The 23,695-nt window shown below is 33.6% G+C and overlaps 3 protein-coding genes across 4 annotated transcripts; 2 read left to right on the forward strand and 1 right to left on the reverse strand.

Moving 5' to 3' along the window:
* Nucleotides 1-895: 895 nt before the first annotated feature.
* Nucleotides 896-10,934, reverse strand: LOC124848670 (leucine-rich repeat receptor protein kinase HPCA1-like). 2 transcript variants are annotated; one of them, XM_047326426.2, is made up of 19 exons: nt 10,774-10,934; nt 9,859-9,976; nt 9,695-9,766; nt 9,329-9,403; nt 9,154-9,225; nt 8,781-8,942; nt 8,601-8,675; nt 7,930-8,001; nt 7,771-7,842; nt 7,584-7,652; nt 7,408-7,482; nt 7,210-7,281; nt 6,944-7,081; nt 6,321-6,808; nt 6,072-6,239; nt 5,845-5,981; nt 2,140-2,359; nt 1,738-1,973; nt 896-1,584 (listed from the first exon to the last, which is right to left on the reverse strand). In XM_047326426.2, exons 2-19 carry the CDS (start codon nt 9,954-9,956, stop codon nt 1,123-1,125), a joined length of 2,763 nt encoding a protein of 920 aa, XP_047182382.1. In that variant the 5' UTR covers nt 9,957-9,976; nt 10,774-10,934; the 3' UTR covers nt 896-1,122. The 2 variants fall into 2 exon arrangements, with proteins under 2 accessions (XP_047182382.1, XP_047182381.1); XM_047326425.2 differs by lacking the exon at nt 10,774-10,934 and adding an exon at nt 10,206-10,696.
* Nucleotides 10,935-11,024: 90 nt separating this feature from the next.
* Nucleotides 11,025-13,532, forward strand: LOC124848669 (uncharacterized). The gene is made up of 5 exons (XM_088116509.1): nt 11,025-11,609; nt 11,684-11,850; nt 12,282-12,945; nt 13,047-13,138; nt 13,230-13,532. The coding sequence occupies exons 1-5, from the start codon at nt 11,286-11,288 to the stop codon at nt 13,378-13,380; spliced, it is 1,398 nt and encodes a 465-aa protein (XP_087972635.1). The 5' UTR covers nt 11,025-11,285; the 3' UTR covers nt 13,381-13,532.
* Nucleotides 13,533-16,735: 3,203 nt separating this feature from the next.
* On the forward strand, nt 16,736-22,989 carry LOC124848644 (ferric reduction oxidase 7, chloroplastic-like). Its single transcript, XM_047326379.2, has 9 exons — nt 16,736-17,300; nt 17,377-17,470; nt 17,696-17,896; nt 18,768-19,002; nt 20,708-21,035; nt 21,125-21,377; nt 21,555-21,810; nt 21,920-22,352; nt 22,552-22,989. The coding sequence occupies exons 1-9, from the start codon at nt 17,066-17,068 to the stop codon at nt 22,719-22,721; spliced, it is 2,205 nt and encodes a 734-aa protein (XP_047182335.1). The 5' UTR covers nt 16,736-17,065; the 3' UTR covers nt 22,722-22,989.
* Nucleotides 22,990-23,695: the final 706 nt, after the last annotated feature.

Below are 23,695 nucleotides of genomic sequence, written 5' to 3' on the forward strand. Positions count from 1 at the left end.
GGAATATGCTTTTTAAAATAAAGTTTTCAGAATATATAAAATATTTTTTGAAAAAAATTTCCGGAAATAAACTTTCTGAAAATATCAGATGCATTATGGAACAAGATTTTTTGGAATAAAAATTTTAGAATAAACTTTTCATAACATGAGATACTTTTCAAATTGAGCTTTCAGGAATCCAAAGTTTCTCTCTTTCCTCTTCTTCCTCTCAAAGTGGAGAAGTTAGGGGTGTAGATAGTAATCAGTAGGTTATAGAAAGCAAAAACCTTTAATAAATATGTACTGTTATCAAAATGGGCCACTTGACAGATTAAGACAAAAAAAAATGTATCCGATCAAACTGTGATTACGGAACAACAAACTATTTTCATAAATTTTGAAACCGATAGAAATTTAAATACAAAAGTTCAAAAATAAATAAATGTTTTTAAAAATTAACTCACATTAATAAAATTAAATTAATTTTTAAGTAAGCGATTTTATATATAAATTATAGACATGCATATTAATTTTAACTTTTTAAATATTTATTATTATTTAAAGAAATAAACCATGTACAAGTGTATATAGGTCGGTCCACCTAAGTTCATATGAATCAGAAGCTGAACAGGTGAATTTATCAGATTTTTGAAAGCAGATTTGAAGTGAACCGATATTATTTGGAAACCTTTTTTCAAAATTTATTAGTAAAATTAAATGTCTCACGCCTGTTTCTTAAAATTTCGGACCAGTTTTACACGATTTCAAAATACATTACTTAAAAATACTATTATGCTAGCCAAATTGAACAGAAACAATTTTTATAATATGTTCAAAAGGACTATATGCTACACAATCCCAGCAACAATAAGAAACAAAAAGTAAACAATAATCTAAACAAGGATTTCTGCTCAAACTTCAGCTTCAACATTCGTGTTCAGTCTTAAGCAAACAGCATAATACATTATTAACATGTCCTCCATTTTTGTTCATTGTTTCTTACATTTGAAGTGAAGATACTTACATACTGAGAAAACATTACATAGCTCATAAATTAAAAACATATAATTATATGATACAAAAAGGTTGATTGAGACCATATAGTACAGGGCTATGTAATAATTTGTCCATCACAGGCAGAATTTATGGACGTGGAAGGACAACACTCGAATCAAAGTATTCATTGTCGTAAGGATGGAGGGAACTACCCTTTGTTGGATTGTTATAACTAGATGAAGTGGACCCTGATACTGATAAAATGGGGCTTGAACCGGCCAACTGCAACATGTTCTCAATTTCTTTCACCACATAATTCATTGAAGGCCTGTCAGAACTTGACTCTTCAACACACTGCAAGGCAAGATCCACAAACTTCTCAAAACCATTCAATGCTGTCCCCAATTCAATAGTAGGATCAAGAACTTCCTCAAGACCACAGAAGCCTTTTGTCTTGTCTAGAGCACCCTTGACCACTTTCACAATGTACTTCCCTCGCTCTATTGGCCTTCTTGCAGTTATCATCTCCAACATTAGCACTCCAAAGCTGTAAACATCACTTTTCTCAGTCAACTGTTGAGTCATATAATACTCTGGGTCCAAGTAGCCCTACATGAAAACAAAATTTCAGTGTCAATTCTTAAAATCTAGAGTATAAGATGTTAACTTGCTTCAGACATATATAGGAGAATTTTTCTGTCTCTTATGAATCACATTGAATACTGGTGTAAAATGTTAAATGGTAGATGAGGATGTACAAACCATTGTTCCTTTGACTTGTGTGGTGATATAACCTTTTGCACCGTCACCTAAAGGTTTGGAGAGACCAAAATCAGACACTTTAGCATTCAAGCGTTCATCCAGTAAAATGTTAGTGGATTTGATGTCCCTATGTATGATTGGAGGATTGGCAAGTTCATGCAGATAGTCCAGACCCCTGGCAGCACCAAGGGCTATTTTCAGCCTTCTAATCCAGTCTAATCTGATTCCAGATTTCCCTACACAGACCATAAAAGCTGTTTGTTTTAGTATATTGAAAGGAAATAATTTTTTTGAAGCTCTTTCAAAACAAAACAGTATTGAAAGACAAATGATTATTATTTAAAATAAATTAGCATAAGCTACACATGCTATACTGAGGTTGAATTGTGGATAAACATATACCTAAAAGAGTGTCCTTCAAAGTACCATTTGCAACATACTCATAAATCAGCATTTGTTCTCCTTGCTCGAAGCAGAAACCAATAAGGCTGACAAGATTTTTATGGTGGACCCTTGATAGAAGTTCAATCTCGGTTTTGAACTCCAACCCTCCCTGCATAGATTCCTTCTGAGCTCGCTTGACTGCAATTAGTTGGCCGTTGGGAAGAGTTCCCCGATAAACCTGTCATCTAATTCTTTAAGAAACTTTCTAGATGAGTATTAAAAGGTTTGGTGTTATAGTCACAAACTTGCAACGAAATCTCTCATTTTCTCTTCATGAATGAGTAACAAAACTATGTCATGCGATTAATTATGTGTACAGGATACAGGAATACAAGGTTTTCTCATTACATATAATTGAGTATGTCATCTTGGTTGGCAATGGATCCATTTATGTTGAAATTTCAGGATTTTATCTTGCAAAAATTTTATCTCTCTCTCTCTCTCTCTCCTTACAGGAATACAAGGTTTCCATATAGCCATCTTGTTTTTTTGTTTTTTATTTATTAAAACCATGTTTGGCAACATTATGAAATTTTAACATCTCAACTAGGTTGATACCTTAAATTTTCATCAATCATTTACCACCACATAAGCCATCCACAAAAGAAAGAGAGAGAAAATACAAAAAGCACGAAGGGACTGGACCAAAACTCATGCAAGAAAAAGATACAACCTCCAAACAAGTAATAAAACCTGAATTCGGAGAGACTTAAGCGATAATTGTGGAAATCATATAATCTTGGTTGATAAAGGATCCATTTGTGTTGAAAGATCAAAATATTATCTTTATGAAAATTTTATCTCTCTCTCCTTTATTACTATATTTTGACAAGGACTCACTTATTTAATATCTAAAAAGAAAGAGAAAAATTAAAAATAAAATAAAATTGTATGATATGGAACACATAACTCAGTGTTGAAGTATATCAATATTAAAAAAAATACTGTATTCTTTCAATCCCAATGTGACTAAATCACATAAACATTGGAAGAATATTTGGGTGTGTATTGTTTGTCCATATCCATAGCGGTGCTAGAGGAAAACTTGAACCTAGAGCCTTAAAATATGTTTTTATAGGATAGTCACCCACAGAAAAGGGATATATATACTATCACCCACCATCCGAAAAGTTGTGTCAAGAAATGTCACTTCTTTTTAGCAACAAAGTTACTTTCATTTAGATCATCTTTAAAGAGAGACTATAAGAAAGGAAGAGGATTCTCCTCTGCTGCCTCTTGATTATAGACTTGGACCACAAATAGGGACTAAAAAAGAAACAGATTATGAACCCACTAAACCCACTCTAGATGGGGATGATGTAAGATTCGGGAAAAATCTTGTCTATACAAGAAAGACAACGGCCATTATGCCCATGTCCATGAATCTAATCCAACATTACATGAGGTAACTGTTTTTCCTAATCCTGTAATCTCTATTGAATCAATATTTGATTTCTCAACTGCATAGGAACTTGAATCCAGTTTGACACCAACCTAAGAGGACCTAGACATTCTAATTGTCCTTACAAAAGAGACTAGAAAATGTATCATCAAGTCACAATACCCTTTAGCCAATTATCTATCCTTTAAACATTTGTCACCCACTCATAAAGCCTTCCTTACAAGCCTAAACACTACCACAACACCTACCTCTCTGTGTGAGATTGACTGAGAGAAAATGGAAATAGACCATGAACTTGGAAATGGAGGCACTTGAAAAGAATAGTACTCGAGAATTGATTACTCTAAAAAAATGAAAAAAAAAACAATAGGATTCAAATGAGTATATACTATAAAATACAAGGTTTGTGGGTCCATTGAAAGGTACAAAGCAAGATTAGTAGTCAAGGAAGACACTCAAACTCATGGAGTGGATTACTTGGAAACATTTGCTTCAATTACAAAAGCGAATACAATCAGGTTATTATTACTCTAGCGGCTAACTATGGTTGGAACTTGCAACAATTTGATGTAAAAATGTTTTCATTTATGTGGGACTTGAAGAGGAGATTTACATGAAATTTCCCCCTGGATATGGTGGGAAAATTGTTGTCAGTATTGTTAGTAAACTGAAAAAGGCATTGTATGGACTAAAACAATCACCACGAACCTGCTTTGGGAGGTTTACTAAAATTATGATAGGTTTAGGTATCAAATAAAGCCAAGGAGGCCATACATTGTTTGTTAAACACATTGCATTTCAGGGAGTAACAACATTAGTGATGTATGTGGATGATATTACAGTGACAGGTGATGAAGCAACAACTATTGAGTCAACATCTAGCTAAGGAGTTGAAATCAAGACCTAGGGAAAATTGAAGATTTGTTAAACACATTAAATTAGGGGGAGTAGCAATGTTAGTGGTGTATGTGGATGATATTATATTGACAGGTGATGAAGCAACAACTATTGAGTCAACATCTAGCCAAGGAGTTGAAATCAAGACCTTGGAAAATTGAAAATTTTTTAGGAATTAAAGTATCCCATTCTGAAAAGGGTATTTTTATATCTCAACAGAAATACATTACTAACTTTCTCAAGGAAACTAGTAAGTTAGCATGTAAGCCTGCAAGTACACCAATTGATCCAAATTTGAAGTTCGGAAATGTAGAAGAAGATACCTCTATTGACAAGGAAATATACCAGAGATTAGTTAGCAAACTCATAGTCTCACACTAGATCTCATGTTGCATTTGGAGTGAGTCTAGTCAGCCAATTCATGCACCAAACAAAGGAGATTCACTTACTGGTTGCACTAAGAATTGTGCAATATCTGAAAGGGACTTTGGGCAAGGGATATATATTCAAACGAAATGGGAATGTAAATCTTAAAGTATATACAAATGTTGATTATGTTGGGTCAAGTGTGGATACGACATCAACTACTAGATATTGTACTTTCCTTGGTGGGAATCTTGTAACATGGAAGAGTAAAAAACAAAATGTGGTAGCAAGATCCAGTGTTGAAGTAGAGTTAAAGACAATGGAACAAGAGATTTGTGAACTACAATGGCTGAAAATCATCTTGGAAGACTTAAGAATAAAGTGGGATGAACCAATGAGACTTTACTATGATAATAAATCTGCTATTAGCATAACCCATATTCCGATGCAATATGATAGAACCAAACATATTGAAATCGATTTGCATTTCATCAAAGAAAAAATTAGACTTGGTCAAATCTGCCTTCCATATGTCTCCTCTCAAGACAACCTTGCAAACCTTCTAACAAAGGGGCTGAATAGCAATGACTTTGAAAGGATTGTTTGTAAGCTAGGAACAAAAATACATATTTTTTCTAAGTTGGTAATCATATTTTATTATTCCATATTTAACTGTTTATAATTAAACTGTATAACATAAATATCCTGAATCGTGGGAATTTAATTATATCCCACCTAAATAATAAGGATTGGATTATATCCTGAATCATAGGGATCTGAATACATTAAGTGTTGCTATTATATTTTCAAAATTAGTTTTCCAATTGTGTATGTTTATCTTATGTACTCTTAGCAATAACATTATTCTACTCTACCCTAATATTTGAGACTTCCCAATTCTGAATTTCCTTTGTCCCTTACGACTTTTTTCATATTGATATATTTGACCATTGCTTAACTATTATAGAGAAATGAAGTAAACAAGAGGCATTCAATACCTTCCCATAACCGCCAGATCCTATATTATTGACTTGTGAGAAGTTTTTGGTGCAGTTCTGTATCTCTTCAAAACTGAAGCACCTTGCTCCTTTCAACTGTGGGATGCTACTACTGCTCTCATCCGGACCCCATTGTTCTGCATTTTATGAAATCAAACATTTAAATAAACCCAACTCCTCAAGGATAGATAGCTATGAAGAAGGACTTAAGAATAAAGTTATTATACCAAAAGGATTATGTTTCCCAGTTGCTTTTACTGGCTTATTCTTCCGGTGGAGAGCATACACAAATATAACAAGTATTAAAACCAACAGGGCAGCACCACCAGCCGCAGCACCAGCTATGATGGCAGTATTTGAAGATTTACTAGGTGGTATCACAGGACCTTCTAGTACTAAAGGGCAAGAAAAAAAGGTAGTCTTAAAATAGAGCACATACTATACTTAATTTCATTACCATATAGAATTGGATTTACCTGTGTCATTCATAAAGTTTTCATAGTCATCAGAAGTAAAATAATATGGTCCAAACATTGAAGGAGGCTTATATGTTTGGTTGCTGAGAATAAAGGCTACACTGGAAATTCCAGTTCGATTAAAACGATCTTGGCCAGATGGAAATACTTTTAAAGTCAATTCAAGGTACTGATACGTGTTCTTCCTTGGATTGCTTAAAGAAACTGAATCAACAGGTATATCATTATGTTGAAAAGACTGCATCAGACTTAACTGAAGGGTTACATAGACAGTCTCGTTTTCCAAATCTGAGAAGGAAGGAGCTCTGAGATTTAAGGTTCCTGTATATGGGTATGCACATTTGCATTTCGGGCTTAATGTCTGATCTAAGCTGCAGGGAACAGGTACACAGTTTTCTGGTGGCGTTGAATATGAGTTGTTAGGTGTTGTTATGGAACAATAACTCTGTGGAACTCCTGTCTCTTGGCAAATTGGATTATTCAAAAGTCTGCACATATAGAAGTATTTCAAAATAAGCCTTGTAAACAAAGACAAGAAAATATTGAAACTTTACAAAGAAATTTTTTCATCTAAGTAATGAAACAACCTGTTAAAATAAAATAATCAAACAATTATGGCATACATTATCTTCACTTTAGAAACGTCGATTTGTGGTTTAAATTCTTCAATATAATTAATCTGCAAATCAAGAAGGTCCAGTTGGTCGCTGATGGATTTGCCAATATCTAAAGTGCCATTTAGCTGGTTGTTTTTCAGCACCCTGTGGATCACGGTAAGAATTTAACTTGTATTTCATTCTACAAAAGATGAACAGGAATAACTATTGAAAGTACCATATTCAAACTTTGAGGAACAAAAAATTGCAAAAGAATACAGGTTGTTACTCACACTGTCTGCAACTGTTGCAGGTTGAACAAAGAAACAGGAATAGCTCCTTGAAGTTTTGTATTCTCCATCATTCTGTCATACAAAAGAAAAGTATGAGAATTAGGGTGTTGAAAGTCGAAACCTGGGAGAGAAATGGAAAGCTGATAAATGAAAGAGTAGGGAAAGGTAAAACTGATGGATGAAAGTTGAATTACATACATTGTCGTCAATGCTGGAAGAGTGGACAACGACAGTGGAAAGTTGGATGGATCAAAACTGTTATTGCTCATATCTCTAATTTAATTTACCAAGTTAGTCAATGATACAAAATTTGCATTCATTTTGAATTACAAATGTTATATAGAAAATAAATTTATCTTAGATGAATGAGTTACAGGTAACGGAGGGAATTCATTCCAGTAAGGTTTGGGAGGGAACCAGACAGGCGATTGTTGGACAGGAACCTGACAGACACGAAATAAAAATCTCCATCAATGTAGTTAAAATTTATCATAATTGATATTAACACATACCTAAAGAAATAATGAAAATTTGTTTGGAATATTAGTTTTTTCAACTTACAGTTCCCTAACACTTGTAAGATTGTTGATGTTCTCAGGCAAAGACCCACTAAAAAAGTTGTTATCAAAACGGCTGCAGCCACAAAATATTTCACTATTTAAAGACAAAAGAGAAACAAATTCTATTGACTTTTTTAAAGTATGAGATATGGATACTCACACCACCTCCAGAGACTTAACAAGGCCAAGTGTAGATGGAATGCTTCCAGTAAATCGGTTGCTTTCAAAAAGCCTGCCAAAAACATTGTATACATTAAATTCACCATTTTCATTTGACCCTGCCCTCTCTAGCCTCCTTGTTTTGACTTGAGTCCTACCACTGTGTTTCTTTCCCTTCAATGTACAAATAAAGGCAACTACAGTTTGCCAACTTAATTTTAACAGGCGAGAAATATTTTATCTGGGTCTTTTAAACCAAAGAGAGAGTTCATTAACAGACCAATAGGGGGACTTAACTACATATATGGGTGAGAGCATTTGAAACTTAATTTTAGATGATCTTGATTTTGAAAGGAGCTTTGAAGTCGACTGATTTGTAATTTGAAACTTTTATGTGCAAAGTTTATAGAAAAATTAAGTGTTTGTTTACTAAAACTCCTCCTGACCAAGTTTACAAAAATTCCGATGCATGAAACCATATAGAGATTGATTTCCCAAAGTAATTTTTTTCCAATATGGGCTAATAGAGTCACTAACATGAAACCAATAAGGCCCTAATATAATGTGGCCTCAAGGTAAAATTCAATTGGGGACATGGCATGTGCCTTTTGTTGTTACTGAGCTTTACAGCCATGCAAAATAAATTCCAGAAAATATTGGGGTGGATCTTACACATGAATGAGAGACATTTTTGAGCTAAAAAGTTCAGCAGGTATGTTTCCTGAAAGCTTATTCACCCCAAAATGACTACAAAAAAATGGAATATATCAGAGGAATTTTGATAGACATAAAGCAAACTATATTTTAAAGAGAAAAAGCAATGCCAACTTTTGCAAAAGGCATTTCACATACAAATGCTTTGTGTTGTACATCATGTCAAGACCAGGGGTAGTTCCATTGGATATGGGGATGGACCCTTCAAGCTGGTTTTCAGCTAAGTCTAGCCAATACACATTTGAGAGATTCCCAATGGCAGCTGGAATTGGACCAGTGAATCCATTCGAATTTAAAGATCTGCAATTGAAATAAACTTTGTTATGTTAAAAGATATATGTAGCATTAAGAATAAGGGACAGCAAAAAGAAATAGATGTATGATACTAAAAACCCAGTACATATGGGAAGTAAAAGGACTCCAAATGCTATCCTGATTAGTAGATTTCTTGGTTAAGCTAAATAAAGAGGTTTTTATACATATCTTCTAAACTAAATCAAGCAACCCTTACAGGAAGACAAGCCGTTCTAGATTTCCAATTGTAGCTGGAATAGGACCAGTGAAACCACAGTTAATAAGAAGTCTGGAAAATAAAATAATAAAGAACACTGTTAGAGTTGTTTGGTCAAGCTAAATCATACTTGAGTTATGATCTTAAGTTCTTAACAACATTCATGCTGACTTACAAGTTTTTCAGCTTTCTCAACTTTCCAATGTTATCGGGAAGTGGTCCAGTTAAATTCTTATTGTAAGACAGATCCCTGCAAAGCAAAAATCAACGAAGAACAAAGTCACAAATCCGGGAAGTTGTAACTGAAAATGAAATGAAGACTTCATGCAATACTTATATAGCGTCCAAACAGATTAATTTTCAGAATGCTCAGCCATCAACAATATTTTGGCTTATATTCCACACGTTCAAAGGACAAGTTAAGATATCTGCTCATGTCAATACTAATCAAGTATTAGGGTTGAAGCTGATCATATTTCAATCCATTTGTATTTGACTTGAATATAATGTGTTACAACAAATACCGAAGTAGAAAACTTACAAGATCACGAGTTCAGAGAGTAATCCAATATCTGAAGCAAGTTGACCAGACAAACCCATGCTTGCTAATGATCTGAAATGGTAGCAACAAAGTTAATATCAAAGAAGAAACTTCTGGAGAAGGTAGCAATTTCAAATGAAATTAAACTTTGAAAGATAAAGTACATGGAGGTAATGCGTGAATTTGTACACTCAATGCCATCCCAGCCACCGCAAGGATTTGAACCCACCCAATTAGGTGGAACGTTATCCCATTCACTCATTAGAGTCAGCAGAGCAGTGTCTGCGTCAGAAATTGAAAAGCAATAAAATTCATACTGAATCCTCATACGAAAACTTTACAGAAGGTAAGAGTGAAATCTTGAGGCCTATTTTCAAAATTTGATTCTCATAAAGTATTCAGATTTTATTTTGCAACTGAAAAACAGATTGAATATTTGTGATTTGAATATATGTACACCAAAAATGTCATCTGGATGATGAAAAAAGTATTTGAGTACAACTGAACTTACAATCCTGATTTGCTGTATTTGCTAGTACAATCAACGAATGAGTGAAAAATAGTAGTAGGAATACTAAAGCTCTTTCACCCATGATCAACTTAAAGGATGACACACCAAAATTGGCTACCCATACAACTTTCTAATGCTGAATAAAAAGATCCTTTGTTGAAGCATTCAGTGCCAATCAGGTGAAGCAACCCACCACTTTACGACATCTATGGAGAAAAAGTCAACAACCTTATAGTTCTTCCTTTTACCCAGTGTTGGTCTCATATAGTAAAAAATTAAACGGATAAACATGTCGAAAAGAACTGGTATATGGTGATACAATTTAAAATAGCCGCTAAAAAAATGATGGCACATTCCTGCATCACTTGAACAAATGACCAGAAGGATTAACAACATACTAAGTCAACAAACACACCATATTAAAATCATGCTAATTTACCAAGAAAGAAACCGGCTAGCTGTGTATCATGAATAATTGTTTTTTTACCATCTACACGAAATCTTCGATGAAGCAGAAAGGTTTTGAACTTTGGCAATAAGGCATAATAAAATAGCTGTGATTGCTCACCAATGCAAAGTTGACTTTATCAGGTTTTGAATGCTTCCTCGCAACTTAACTCTCTCACTGTCTAAATCCTGCAGACAATCTTACATGTCATTATCTGGCTACAACATGTACAGAAGATATGTACTTGCCACATAGTTGACTTGCTCTTTCCCTCATCAGAAGACTACGACACAAACAAAAAGCATACTAAAATAAGCGACAACATTAATTTCAACTTTTGTTAACGTGGAGACAAAGCAACTAAGCTAAATTTAAAAAGAAACAATAAGAAACTTCAATAAAAAAATGAAGGAAAAACTTTTGAATGGTTGTTCATGTTGCCACTGATGTTAAAAACTAATTTTACAAATATAACCATATTTTATACTTTAAAATTTAAAAACAATTTCACTCATGGAACAACACCTTCCACTTCGCACAGTTGCACTATACTCACTCGCACATTAACCTAAGAGAAAATCCAGTTTAATGGTTGGTATGGTATGTTCGGATAAGAGAATGAGATAATTCTAATGGAGGACACACAAAACCAGGGTTGCCACCGTCATTGCAGCGAGCACCCAGAAGGAACAGCATGGTTCGAATTCCACATGGAGCTTCCCTCCGAATCAGAGCCATTCCAGTTGGAGCAAGCAGTCTGCAGTCACGGCTTTTTCATGATGGCACCCAACCGCTGGGACCCTCTCTCCAAAACCCTAACTCGTCCACTCCTTCTCCACAACCCTTCTTCTTCTTCCTCTTCCCTCCTCGTTTCCATGTCCCAGCGCTCTCAATCGCTCGCCGTTAGGGTTCATGCCGTCCATTCCATCTCTCCCCAACAACAGCGTCACATCACGGTACTCAACTCTGTAAAAAGTCGTTTCTTTTCGCGCTACTCATTCTTAATTCGCTTCTTCCGTTGCGGTTGTAGGCTCGGATTTCCAGAATGCTGCGGCTGTCCCAAGCGGAGGAAAAGGCCGTAAGGGAGTTCAGACGCGTGCACGCTGATCATCCAAATAGAAGCTTCGGTGGACGGGTGTTTAGGTCTCCCACGTTGTTCGAGGACATGGTTAAGTGCATACTCCTCTGCAACTGCCAGTGAGTCGTGTCTGGGTAAAGAAATATTTTGGTCGTTAGATGTGTAAACGGCTGACAATAGTTTTTGATGTACTTTTCAAATGTCAAATTCCAGTTAGCACAATGGAATTCAACTTAGTTGTGTCAAATTGGTCTTTAAAAATTACTCTTTTATGACAAGATAGTGCCACAAAACATATGCACATTACTTAGTTGTTGCCCTTTTGTATGCATTGAATTAGGTTAGAACTTTTGTTGTTTCTGGGATTAAATTGTCACGTATTTGTAGATGAGAATAGTTGTTGACCCTTTATTTGTTCTGTTCCTCACTCTGTTGGCGTGGAAAACGTTGTTTTTGTCAATTGTTGTGGTGGGGTTTGTTTGCTCTTTGCTTTCACTTTGTTTTTGTCCGATGTTGTGATGGGGTTAAGTGCATAAACAAAATCTTTCAGGTGGCCAAGGACATTGAATATGGCTCAGGCGCTCTGTGAGCTTCAATTGGAACTGCAAAATGGGTTGCACTGTAATGTTGTAGGGCCGAGCAACCCAAAAGTTGAAGCTGAAGGATTCGTTCCCAAGACACCAGCTTCTAAAGAAAACCGGAGAAAGAAGGCTCCAACAAAGAGCGCGCTACTTAAGAAGAAATTAGAGTTGGAATTGGAATTGGAATTGGAAGTGGATGGAAATCTGCAAATGGACAAAAGTTCAGACACAACCTCGCTTCCACCAGATAATGGCGATTCGGAGGTGCTTGGTTCAGATGATTCATGTTATCAGTTCCCCACTGAAGGACAGTACTTTGACCGTACTGGAAATTTTCCTTCCCCAATTGAGCTGGCAAACCTTAGTGAGAGTTTTCTGGCAAAGCGATGCAGACTTGGGTACAGAGCACGTTATATATTAGAACTTGCGAAGGCCATTGTTGAAGGAAAAATTCAATTAGAACAGCTTGAAGAGCTGTCGAAAGATGCAAGCTTGTCCTGCTATAAGCAGCTTGGTGATCAGCTCAAGCAAATTAAGGGGTTTGGCCCATTTACTCGCGCCAATGTACTTATGTGTTTGGGATATTATCATGCCATTCCATGGGATTCTGAAACTGTTAGACACTTAAAGCAGGTGCTTTTCCTGTTTCATTATGTCTATCCTCACCTCAGGTTTCCTTCTAATTTTGTCTATTATAAAAATGCCCTTGATGTGTATGAGATGTGCTTATGCAGGTTCATTCAAAAAATACAACCTCTAAGACAATTGAGAGTGATCTTGAAGAGATTTACGGAAAGTATGAGCCCTATCAGTTCCTAGCATTCTGGTAAAATTAATGACTCAGTCTGCAACTTCCTTTTTGTTCTCTGGTGTTATTTTTTAGGTGTAAATTTCCTTACTCAAGTTCTTCCAACCAGGTCTGAGATATGGGACTTCTATGAAACAAGGTTTGGCAAGATGAATGAAATGCATTGTTCTGTTTATAAACGTATAACTGCCAGTAACATGAGAAGCACTGTGAAAGGAACAAACAAAAGGAAAAGACCATCACGGATATGCCAATGCTGAAGTCCTACTCCAAAAATTCACTCTTTTATCTCTGCTTTTTGATGAACACTTTTCGTTTTGTCATTGAGCTAGTTAGCATATCTACTTCAACAAAGCTCAACAATGTTTTTGGGATCTGATGCAGAATTAATTTATTGTTTCAAGTTTGTATATACCCTCGTTTGCTGCACCATGCAGCTGTTGTCTCCGCCACCACAACCATTACCGTCACTCGGTCCTCTTCTTCTCCCCTACATTCTTTGAGAAGTTCTGGAAACTTGTTCTAGAAATTTTATTTTGAAAATTCTTTTGGAGTGCAGAAAGTAGAAGCTCATAATAATTCCTGCACCGTGTCTAACAACAGAAAGACTAAAATACCCTGAAGTTATAATTTAATTAAGCTGTTTCTTTCCTTTTTTTGCACCTTCCTGTTTTCCTGCTGTCATGTGATTTTTAAATTTCCTACAATACCCCTATGGGTATTTGTAGTGGTGGTGATTTTTGGTCGGTGGTATTGGTGGTGAACTTCTATGATGATGATTGGCTGTTTTCATTTTTTTGAATGTATTTCTAATTATGTAATGAAATTAAATTAAATATAAGATTAAGTTAATTTTTAATTTTCTTTTAAATGTTTAAATGTAAAATAAAAATATTAAAGGACCAAAATCATAACTCTTATATTATATAGGAATTAAAACGTAATTTAATTCTTTTTAAATTTTAATTATTTAAGTATAAAGGAATTATATGTTATATAGGGAAGAAAAACGGATAGAAGGCTTTATAACAGAATTTAAAATATATAAAAAATTAGAAAAATTATTAGAGAACTGAAATTTGGAATTACTCATGACAAGAAAAAATAAAGTTATATATGCATAAGCTATTTGTATCACAGGTCAAACAATACTGTTAATTTTTTTTCTCTAAAAATTGGCATTTTTATTATACTTAAATAGGTAATATCGCTTATGATATCCTTTTTTGTAATTAATTTTAAGATGTTTAACTATTTCTCCTTTTATAAATTCTAAAAGGAATAAGTATATTAGTAAATTAAAAAATTTATGTGAAATGGAAAAATAAGGTAGAAAAATAATTTGGATAAAATGAGAGAACTTAAGTAAATCAAATATGAAAAGAGAAACGGACATAAAACACAAAACATATTAAGTTCTTCAAAAAAAAACTTTATTAGTTAAATGGAAACAAAGATTAGATAAGGATGAAAATTATTTCAAGAGAGAAATTCTTGAATCAAAACATGGATATTGAAAAGATTTTATTGGAAGGAGTGAACATCAAAATAGGTCAATATGATAAAAAATTTAAGAGAAGTATGAAAGGAGAAAAAAACATGGAGATAATTTGACCAAAATAGAGAGTAAAAAGCAAAGTTTTGGATCTAGATAAAATCTTGGAAAGATACTTCACTAAATTTCTTAAGGCTTAGGTTTCCAAGACTATATGACTATATGGAAATTTCATAATTAAAAATAGTCATAAAAGAGTTTAGAAAATTGATGAATAATGAATGAGAATGGAAAGTAACATGGAAAAGATAATGATTTAAGTGGAATGAATTTATACATCTAATACAATAAAATAACAATTAAGAAAGTGAGGGAGGAACAGGGATGAAAAAAATATTTGCAATAAAAGTATCGCAAATAAAAATTAAAATTGGTAGTATTTATTATTTGTGGGCAACAAATATTTTAATATCTTTTATAAACAAATAAGGTGTGAGTATCATGGATATTCATTATAAAAAAATTAAAATTAAAATTTAATTTATATTTTATTAAGTTAAATTTAATTAAAATTAAAATTATTTCATATTTTATTAAGTTAAAGTTAATTAAAATTAAATTTTAATTTATATTATATATTATATTTTTTAATTTTACTTAGATTTTATTTTAAAATTCATTATAATAATTCTTAATGTAGAATATAAGTAACATTCTTTATGAATATTAATAAAAACACATGCGAGTTAAATAATCTTTATAATTTTATTGCAGGTAATGTTTATTTATTTATAGATAGTTTTTTACTATAATATTTATTTTAATTTTAAAAAGATAGTTAAATTTAAAAAACAATAAATTAGTAAAATAATTATTTTAATTTGAAAAATCTACTTAAAAAGTAAAATTAAAATTTGGAAAAAAAATACTTAAAAAGTAAAGTTGAAAACAAAATGTATACAAAAGAAAAAAAAAATCACTTTTTACATAGCAATATAGATAACAAATTAGGAATGTGTTGTACAAAGATATATTAAATTATTACAAATAATGAAAGTGATGAGTTTGTAGAATTGATATAATTAAAACTCTATATGGTCATAATATTAAACAATATATAAATAAAGAGATGAAATTGAGAATAAATATTTTTATTATCATAGACAAGATTCTAATAACTTTAAACTAAAAATATATGTATGACAGTGTTTTGAACCAAACTTTTTAAATTAAGTCGAGTTATATATGAGATGGTTTACAATTTTTGATCTTCAACTAAATTAATAATTATTTCTTCAAAACCAAATTAAATTGAGTATTGTCCTTTTGTAAAACTGTCAGCATTTGTATGAAGAAGGAAATATAAGAGATACAGAAGAAGACACGTGGCAATATTGGGTACTCAAAGCAACAAGTGGTTCTCATGCTGGCACTTGTTTTCTTTGTCTATTTCACATTATGTCTCTATTTCTTATTTATTTGTATCCTTACAGACATATAAATATATATAAATATTCCAATTTCATATTTAATTTTTAATTCACTTCAATTCAGGCGAGACAAACGAGGTCGAACATTTATGTGTCTGTCTATATGGGACAAGGGGGTTTCCTCTGACCACTACACCAAAATTTTTTTATTTTAGCACTAAATATAAATATTATTTATTCATGCAATTTAAAAAAATATATATTATTTTCAATATCCTATTTTACTAATAATACATTTTAATCCCTAAATAGGATGTCCTTATCATGAACGTCCTGACCTTAAAAGTGTGTTAATCATATTTTCTCTACCTCAAAAAAAGAGAGTGGAAAAGATTTAATCATAAAAATAACAATATTACATTTTACTAAAAAAAATCAAGAACACAATCACTTTCATGAAGCTCTTCTTCAGTTTCTTTCTACTCAATTTTATATAATAATCCTAATAGAATGAAACATAGGAACACAAAATAAATAAAATAGTAATATTTTAAAATTTAAAATTGAAATAACAAAAAGTTAAGAGATTACATTCAAAAAGTGAAAATTGTAGTTTCAAGCCATTCCATCTGAGGCTCAAATGCATGGTCCTAGAGAGAAAAAGACGAGAGAGAAAAACAAGTGTGTCGATGTTGATGTTGATAACCTGAGATGTTACATTTCAATTTTGTTCCTCTCTTCAATCCATAATTGTAGTGGTAATGTGTGAAATCTATGTTTCTACACCACCACATATGTTCTATCTCAATTATGTAGTCTATTCTATTATCCGCCATCAGTTCAAAAATTCATTTGGGTGGCTCTAAGTTGCTCAGCAAATCAATATTTTGGGTTCCACACAAAAAGCTTTTTGTCTTCATTTCCACTTCAAGCTGGTATTTTTATGCCTCAAGAAGCTGCAACTAATTGCATTAGTGCATAGTGTGGAATACCCTTTTCGGGGAGGAAGAATTTGTGTCCATGGAGAAAAACAATGTTGACTACAGTCCTTTGCTTTCTCCTCGTGGCGATGAAAGTGCAAGCAAGACACTATCATCTTCTCTTGTGTCAGCTACTAAAGGGACTCTCAAGTTTTTTATCTGCGTGATCTTTGTTTTGTGGACAGCTTTTATCTTTTTTCAACCTGCAAAGCCTGTGAATAAATTGTTTTCAACATGGAATGAGCTCAACCGTAACTCTCCTTTTGGAATCACAGGTTAGTTTATCTTTTTTCTTGTTTTCACCTTGTGTGTGGCGTGAGTTCAAAGCTAAAAATGTGTTTTGTTTTGCAGGAAGCATTTTTGTGGTGTTCACTGCCCCACTTCTCATAATTGCATTTCTTGCCATTGCGCACCTAAATCTTACCGGGGAGGATCAGCTTCAAGGGTATGTGATTTCCCAAAACGTTTCTATCCCTGTAATGAATTTCTTCATCACCATAACATGATTCTAAATGCGGTCACAGTTTTGTCACATCCTTGCTATTTTGAAAAATATTGGCACAATGAGATCACAATTGCAGTTGCTGTTACTTTTGGTGATGTGATCGAAGTTGCAATTTTTTTAAAACCATGGTTTTGAGTATATGTTGTACTTTGTTTATTATTGCAGGAAGAAGAGTTCCAAAAATCCTAGGTTCCGCCTATGGACATTTCCTGTGCTTATCAGAGGACCATTTGGGGTTGTTTCTGCCACAGAGTTAATTGGGATTGTCCTCTTTTTGCTGTATGTTCTCTGGGCTACTTACGCTTATAGTGTGGAGGCCCTTGGAATTATCTCTGAATCTGATATGTCATCCTTTAGAGAGAAGAGGTACAATAGTCTTGTGCCTTCATTTATCTTATTTGGATTCTGCAGACTTAGTTTTTTTAATGAGATGATAAAAGGTAGTAGCACATTCTTATTAGCTGAAATTGGTTTGAAATCATTAAAATTTGTGGATTTCCTTCATATTTGAAGAGTGTATAGAGAGACTGACAGTGTATGTTGCTAGTATTCCTCAAAATGAAATTATTTTCTTTGTTGAAGACTTCCTAGTTTTCCCTTTGTTGTTGGAGTACTAATTGTTTTCGAATTTGGATTCTCTGCTGGATTAATTTTGCTATCTTTCTGCCGTGTCTTCAAAATATACTGATGGACACTGATTTTGATATTTTAAAATATATAAAAAAGAATTTTAATAAACATATCAATGTATTTTTCTTATACTTATTCTTTAGGATTTCTTTTGGGATTCTTCAAGAGATATTTCTCAATCAGCGTTTGATTGGTTATTGAAAAATAACTCTACCATGAAACTAATAAAAAGGGGGAATTGTAATTAAAAATTCTTGGTCCAATAAACTCCAGAGAATCTATTGAGGTTTTAGAAGGTATACAAGAAAATCTCAGCCAAGTTTGGTACTGTGTAGATTACTATAGCGATATGAAACTTTTGTGTCCCAACACATGTATAATTGGAGTGATGAAATGTCAATATAAATTACGTGTCTTGACATGGAATCCATATATTGGCTCCTGATCATGCTTCAAATGGAATCTTTTTTGCTTTTAATTATCAGACAACGTCCATCCTTGAAAATTAAATTTTGGAACAAGCATTTTTGGCTTAGAAATTTTACAATGTTCATGTAGATGTAACAACGATGAACATGATGAAGCTGTTTCATTTGATTCTTTTCAGCATATTCATGATAAAAATTATGGGACTTCGAACCGGAGCAATTGGATTAATGTGCATGGCTTTCCTATTTGTCCCGGTTTCAAGGGGATCTGTTCTTCTCCGCTATATAGATATCCCTTTTGAACATGCCACAAAATACCATGTATGGCTGGGACACCTCACAATGGTGATATTTACTATCCATGGACTTCTCTATGTCATTGCTTGGGCAATGGAAGGCCGCCTTGTAAAGGAAGTGAGTCCTCTTTAATGGATTTCTTTTCTGAAGATAGTTTATACTCACTCTGAATTTGAATGTACAGGACAAACAAAAGTGTTATTTTTCAACTCCCTTTGTGTTCTATTTGTTTATTTGTGTATTTGGTATAATGATATAGTTCTTGATTGCTGAATGAATCTGATTTTAATGAACTGATGTAAATGAAACATTGAATGCTTTGAACAAGGCCCAATTGTTTTTAAAGAAAAGAAAAACAAGCTGTATTGATGCATTCTTGCAAAATAATATTGGCTATCAATGGTTGATTTTGTGCTGAATTGGTAATCTTCTAAAAAAATGTTTGCATTATCTATTTACTTTTGAGATTTTCATTTTTTACTTATTTATCAAAAGGGAACCTTCCAAACTAATAACGTGTCTTTTGTAAATTGAGTTTTAATCACACATGTAAGTTCTTAATTTAAAGTATAATATAGGAAAACATAATGATGAGAATATCTCTAATTATCAATTGTAAATATTTCCCTAATTACTGAGATATTAAATCATACCAAACTCAAGCAAAATTCAGTTGAAACGGCTGAAGCACAAGGAGATTGCTTTTAGCTTTCTTCGTGCTACAGACAAGATATGAGTCACCAGAGACTATTAAACTGGGTAGTTGATCCATAAACTTTCTTTGCACAACTCACCATGCAAAAAGGCTTTTTTAATGGCCAACGGGTGAAAAGTCCAACCATGGATGGCAGTCATGGCAAGAGAAAGGTTTTTTGCAATGGTGGGAGATGGAAACTTCAATGGATCTTGCTAGTTGGAGAAAGGAGGATTCAATGATGGTGAATAGAGGATCGCAGGGCCACAAGAGCAGTGCTACATTTTTCCAAAGAGATCTTATCTTGATTCACAATTCATCCAACTTTAATGGTTTTTGCCCCTTAGAAGAAAATAATTCTTCCATGTAAACTAAGAAGGAAAATAAACTAAATACTGACCTTCATAGCTGTTTGCATTTAGGTTTCTCAACTCTAGGTTAGAAGTATATAATAACACAAGCCATTGCACTCCATTTGTCTTGTTCTTTTATTTTGCTTATGCCTTACCAAAATGTCTATAATGCTATCCTAATTTCCTCTTAGGTTTGGTAGTTGTTGATCAGCGGTGAAGTGACATCCTTTATTTCTTTATGCATGATCTTTTTATTAGGATAAATTTGAACTTATGACCTCCTACAACTCATTTGTCTCTAGCCACTAGCCCATGCCTAAGACTTTGTTCACTTGAATGGATTTGGGGAGAGTGATCAAGGGGATTTGAGAGGATTTGAAGGTAAATTTTGTTGTTATTTAGTTGAGTAGATTTGGAGGTAAGTGAGAGTGAATTTGGAAGTAAAGTTTGTAAGAATTAGTGTAGGATTTGATTGATGTGACAAATTAAAAAAATTTACTTCCAAATTCACTCTCACTTACCTCCAAATCTACTCAAATAAACAACAACAAAATTTACCTTCAAATCCCCTCAATCACTCTCTCCCAAATCCATTCAAATAAACAAAGCCTAATTGAGGCTTAATGAATGAGTTTGGTTGGTCTCAAGTGTCTTGTATTTAGAGAAATGATGGTTTATAAACATTAAAATCTAATTTTACTTCAATAAGCTTTATCTTGAACACATTGGCACAATCATGCTAACATTTCCATGCCTAATATGGTCCCTTTTGCAGTTAGTACAATGGAAAGATATTGGTGTAGCCAATCTCCCAGGAGTTATTAGCCTTCTAGCTGGTCTGTTAATGTGGGTGACCTCTCTTCCTGGAGTGCGAACATGGAACTTTGAGTTGTTCTTCTACACCCATCAATTATATGTAGTCTTTGTTGTCTTTTTGGCCTTGCATGTTGGTGACTTTATTTTCACTATGACTGCTGGTGGAATATTTTTCTTTCTGCTTGATCGGTTTCTGAGGTTCTGCCAATCACGAAGGACAGTTAATGTAATCTCTTCAAGATGCCTTCCGTGTGGCACTGTGGAATTGGTTCTTTCAAAACCTCAAAGTAATTACATACTCACCATAGTATTTCTGTGCACATAATTTTGTACCTTAACCAGTTCGCTGACAGTAAACCTTTTCAAAATGTTGTAGATTTGAGGTACAATGCTCTAAGTTTCATTTTCGTTCAAGTCCGGGAACTATCATGGCTACAGTGGCATCCATTCAGTGTTTCTTCTAGCCCTTTGGGTGGAAAGCATCACCTTGCTGTTCTTATAAAGGTTCTTGGCAAATGGACGGAGAAGTTGAGACAAAGGATTACTGATACTGATGCACAAAAAGATTCATCAGTCATAACAACTTCAGTGGAAGGACCATACGGGCACGAAGTACCATACCATTTAATGTAAGTGGTTACATGCCAATCTTTTTGTTCTGCACACATAATAAATGATGGAAACCATGATTTAGTCCTTGTTCCTTACTATGCATGGAGTTTCAGACCAAATAAGATTTTAGACTAACTTATGTTTTTGTTCTTCGCTTCTTCAGCTAATGAAATGACTGGCCATTTTGTTCTTAGGTACGAAAATCTTATATTAGTGGCTGGTGGTATTGGACTTTCTCCCTTCCTTGCTATACTGAGTGACATTCTCCACCGTGTTAGGGAGGGGAAACCCTGTCAACCGAGAAATATTTTACTTGTTTGGGCTGTGAAAAATTCAAACGAGCTTCCACTTCTCTCAACCATTGACATGGAAACAATTTGTCCATCCTTTTCAGATACAGTAAACATTGATATTCGTATTTATGTCACTCGAGAATCAGATCCTCCATTGGTGAGTCTACATTTCTTCATACAAATTTGTACTTTCTTCTGATGGTGCTTTGTTATCATTTACACATTCTTTTTTCCACTAAATTGTATCTGATTTCTGTTATCTGCAGGAAGAGGGGTACACTCACAAACCAATAAAATCTTCATTCTGCCCTATGGCTAGTGATTATGGCATGTCTGTTCTGGTTGGCACAGGAGACAATTTCTGGTCCGGACTTTATGTCATCTCATCTACAGTTGGCTTTGTGATATTGCTGGCTTTGTTGTATGTTTACTACATAACCCCATTTCACATAGAGATATGGTGGTACAAGGGACTACTATATGTGATATGCATGGTTGCAAGTGTGGTTATCTTTGGTGGTTCAGTGGTTGTATTGTGGCACAATTGGGAAAAGCAAAGTTATTTGAAAGAAAAGTCCAATAATGAAAATGTTGATGACAAGATTCACCAAAATAGCTCTTTGGCTCCCAAGGATCAAAGTCAAGTCAGTATTGAAAAGTCAACTGTCGTTACCTATGGTTCCAGGCCAGACTTCAAAGGTATGTCTTTATGAACATAATTTTTCAACAAAACTAAGATGTGTTGTTGTATTGTATGATCTAAGTTAAAGTTTCAGCTGGACAATCTGCATAATAAAGCATCCAATTAAATATCATTGTATTTTATTGAAGTGAAACTCTAAATCTAACCAAATATTTACTACCTATAGTTACTAATCAAGATACATATGCATTGCAGAAATTTATGAATCAATGTCAAAGAAGTGGGGCCTTGTTGATGTGGGTGTCATAGTTTGTGGCCCTTCAACACTTCAGACAAGTGTTGCTGAGGAAATCAGGTCACACAGCATGACAAGACAACGCCATGATTCCATCTTCCATTTCCACAGCCATAGCTTTGATCTCTAGCTCCCCAAAAGGAAGATGGAAGACACATATATGTGTGTGTGTATATATATATATTCCCTCCTAAAATTAGAATCCTTCTGAGGATTATAGAACTTAGAAGGGTTCTAGAATTGTCACCAGACATGTTTTATATGCAGTTTCAGGGATGATTATAATGTTAATCTTCAGTTTTCTGTGGCTTCTTTCAGTCTCATCTCTTAGAAGTGTAAATTACTGGATCAGAGGATACCTTAAATCCGAAGCAAATACTATTTTAAAGTAATTTTCAGTTGTAGGTGAGTATAGTTTTTGGTACTGTATTTAACCTCACCTAACTATCATTCTGTGAAAAAATACATATCAACAGATTAGGCGTACCGAACCTTTGATTTATTAGTGTTTTTTTATTGATAAAACAACAACGAAATATGAATTATTGTAGCTAATAAAATGATGAAAGCATCTCTGCAAGTTTCATTGGTTGCACTTATTAAAAGATGGTACGTCATTAGTTGATAGAGGATGACACATCATCGTTAATGAATGGTGGTTATTCATCACATTTCCTTCAGATTTTGTTAATGGTTGTGATAAACTAACTAGTTAGTATCTGATTTATCAAACGATATTTTTTTATATAAACTTATTCTATGCAAGTTGTGCAATATAAACCAGATTGTAAAAGTTAACCACACACACTTATCTTCATACTAATCATTGATTACTTCAAGTGGTGTATGTTGTTAAATTAATAAAGGTATCTCTCATTAAGAAAAAATATATCATTATATAAGTGATGGGATTAAAGTAAAAGTTTAGTTAGAAAAATTGTATGAGATAATGAAAATGTAAAGTAATGTATGAATTGATGTGTAGTTGCATGGTCGTATTCTTCCATTGCTTCATTATTGCTTTGAAGACAAGCATCGGGTGCTTTTTAGGTGTGGAGTTTCTACTTTCTACACATTTGGCTTTGCTCTCTCTCAACACTTTCG

This window comes from Vigna umbellata, chromosome 5 (genome assembly GCF_029865625.1).
Source record: "Vigna umbellata cultivar VRB3 chromosome 5, Vumbellata_1.0, whole genome shotgun sequence".
In the NCBI taxonomy this organism is placed as follows: domain Eukaryota; kingdom Viridiplantae; phylum Streptophyta; class Magnoliopsida; order Fabales; family Fabaceae; genus Vigna; species Vigna umbellata.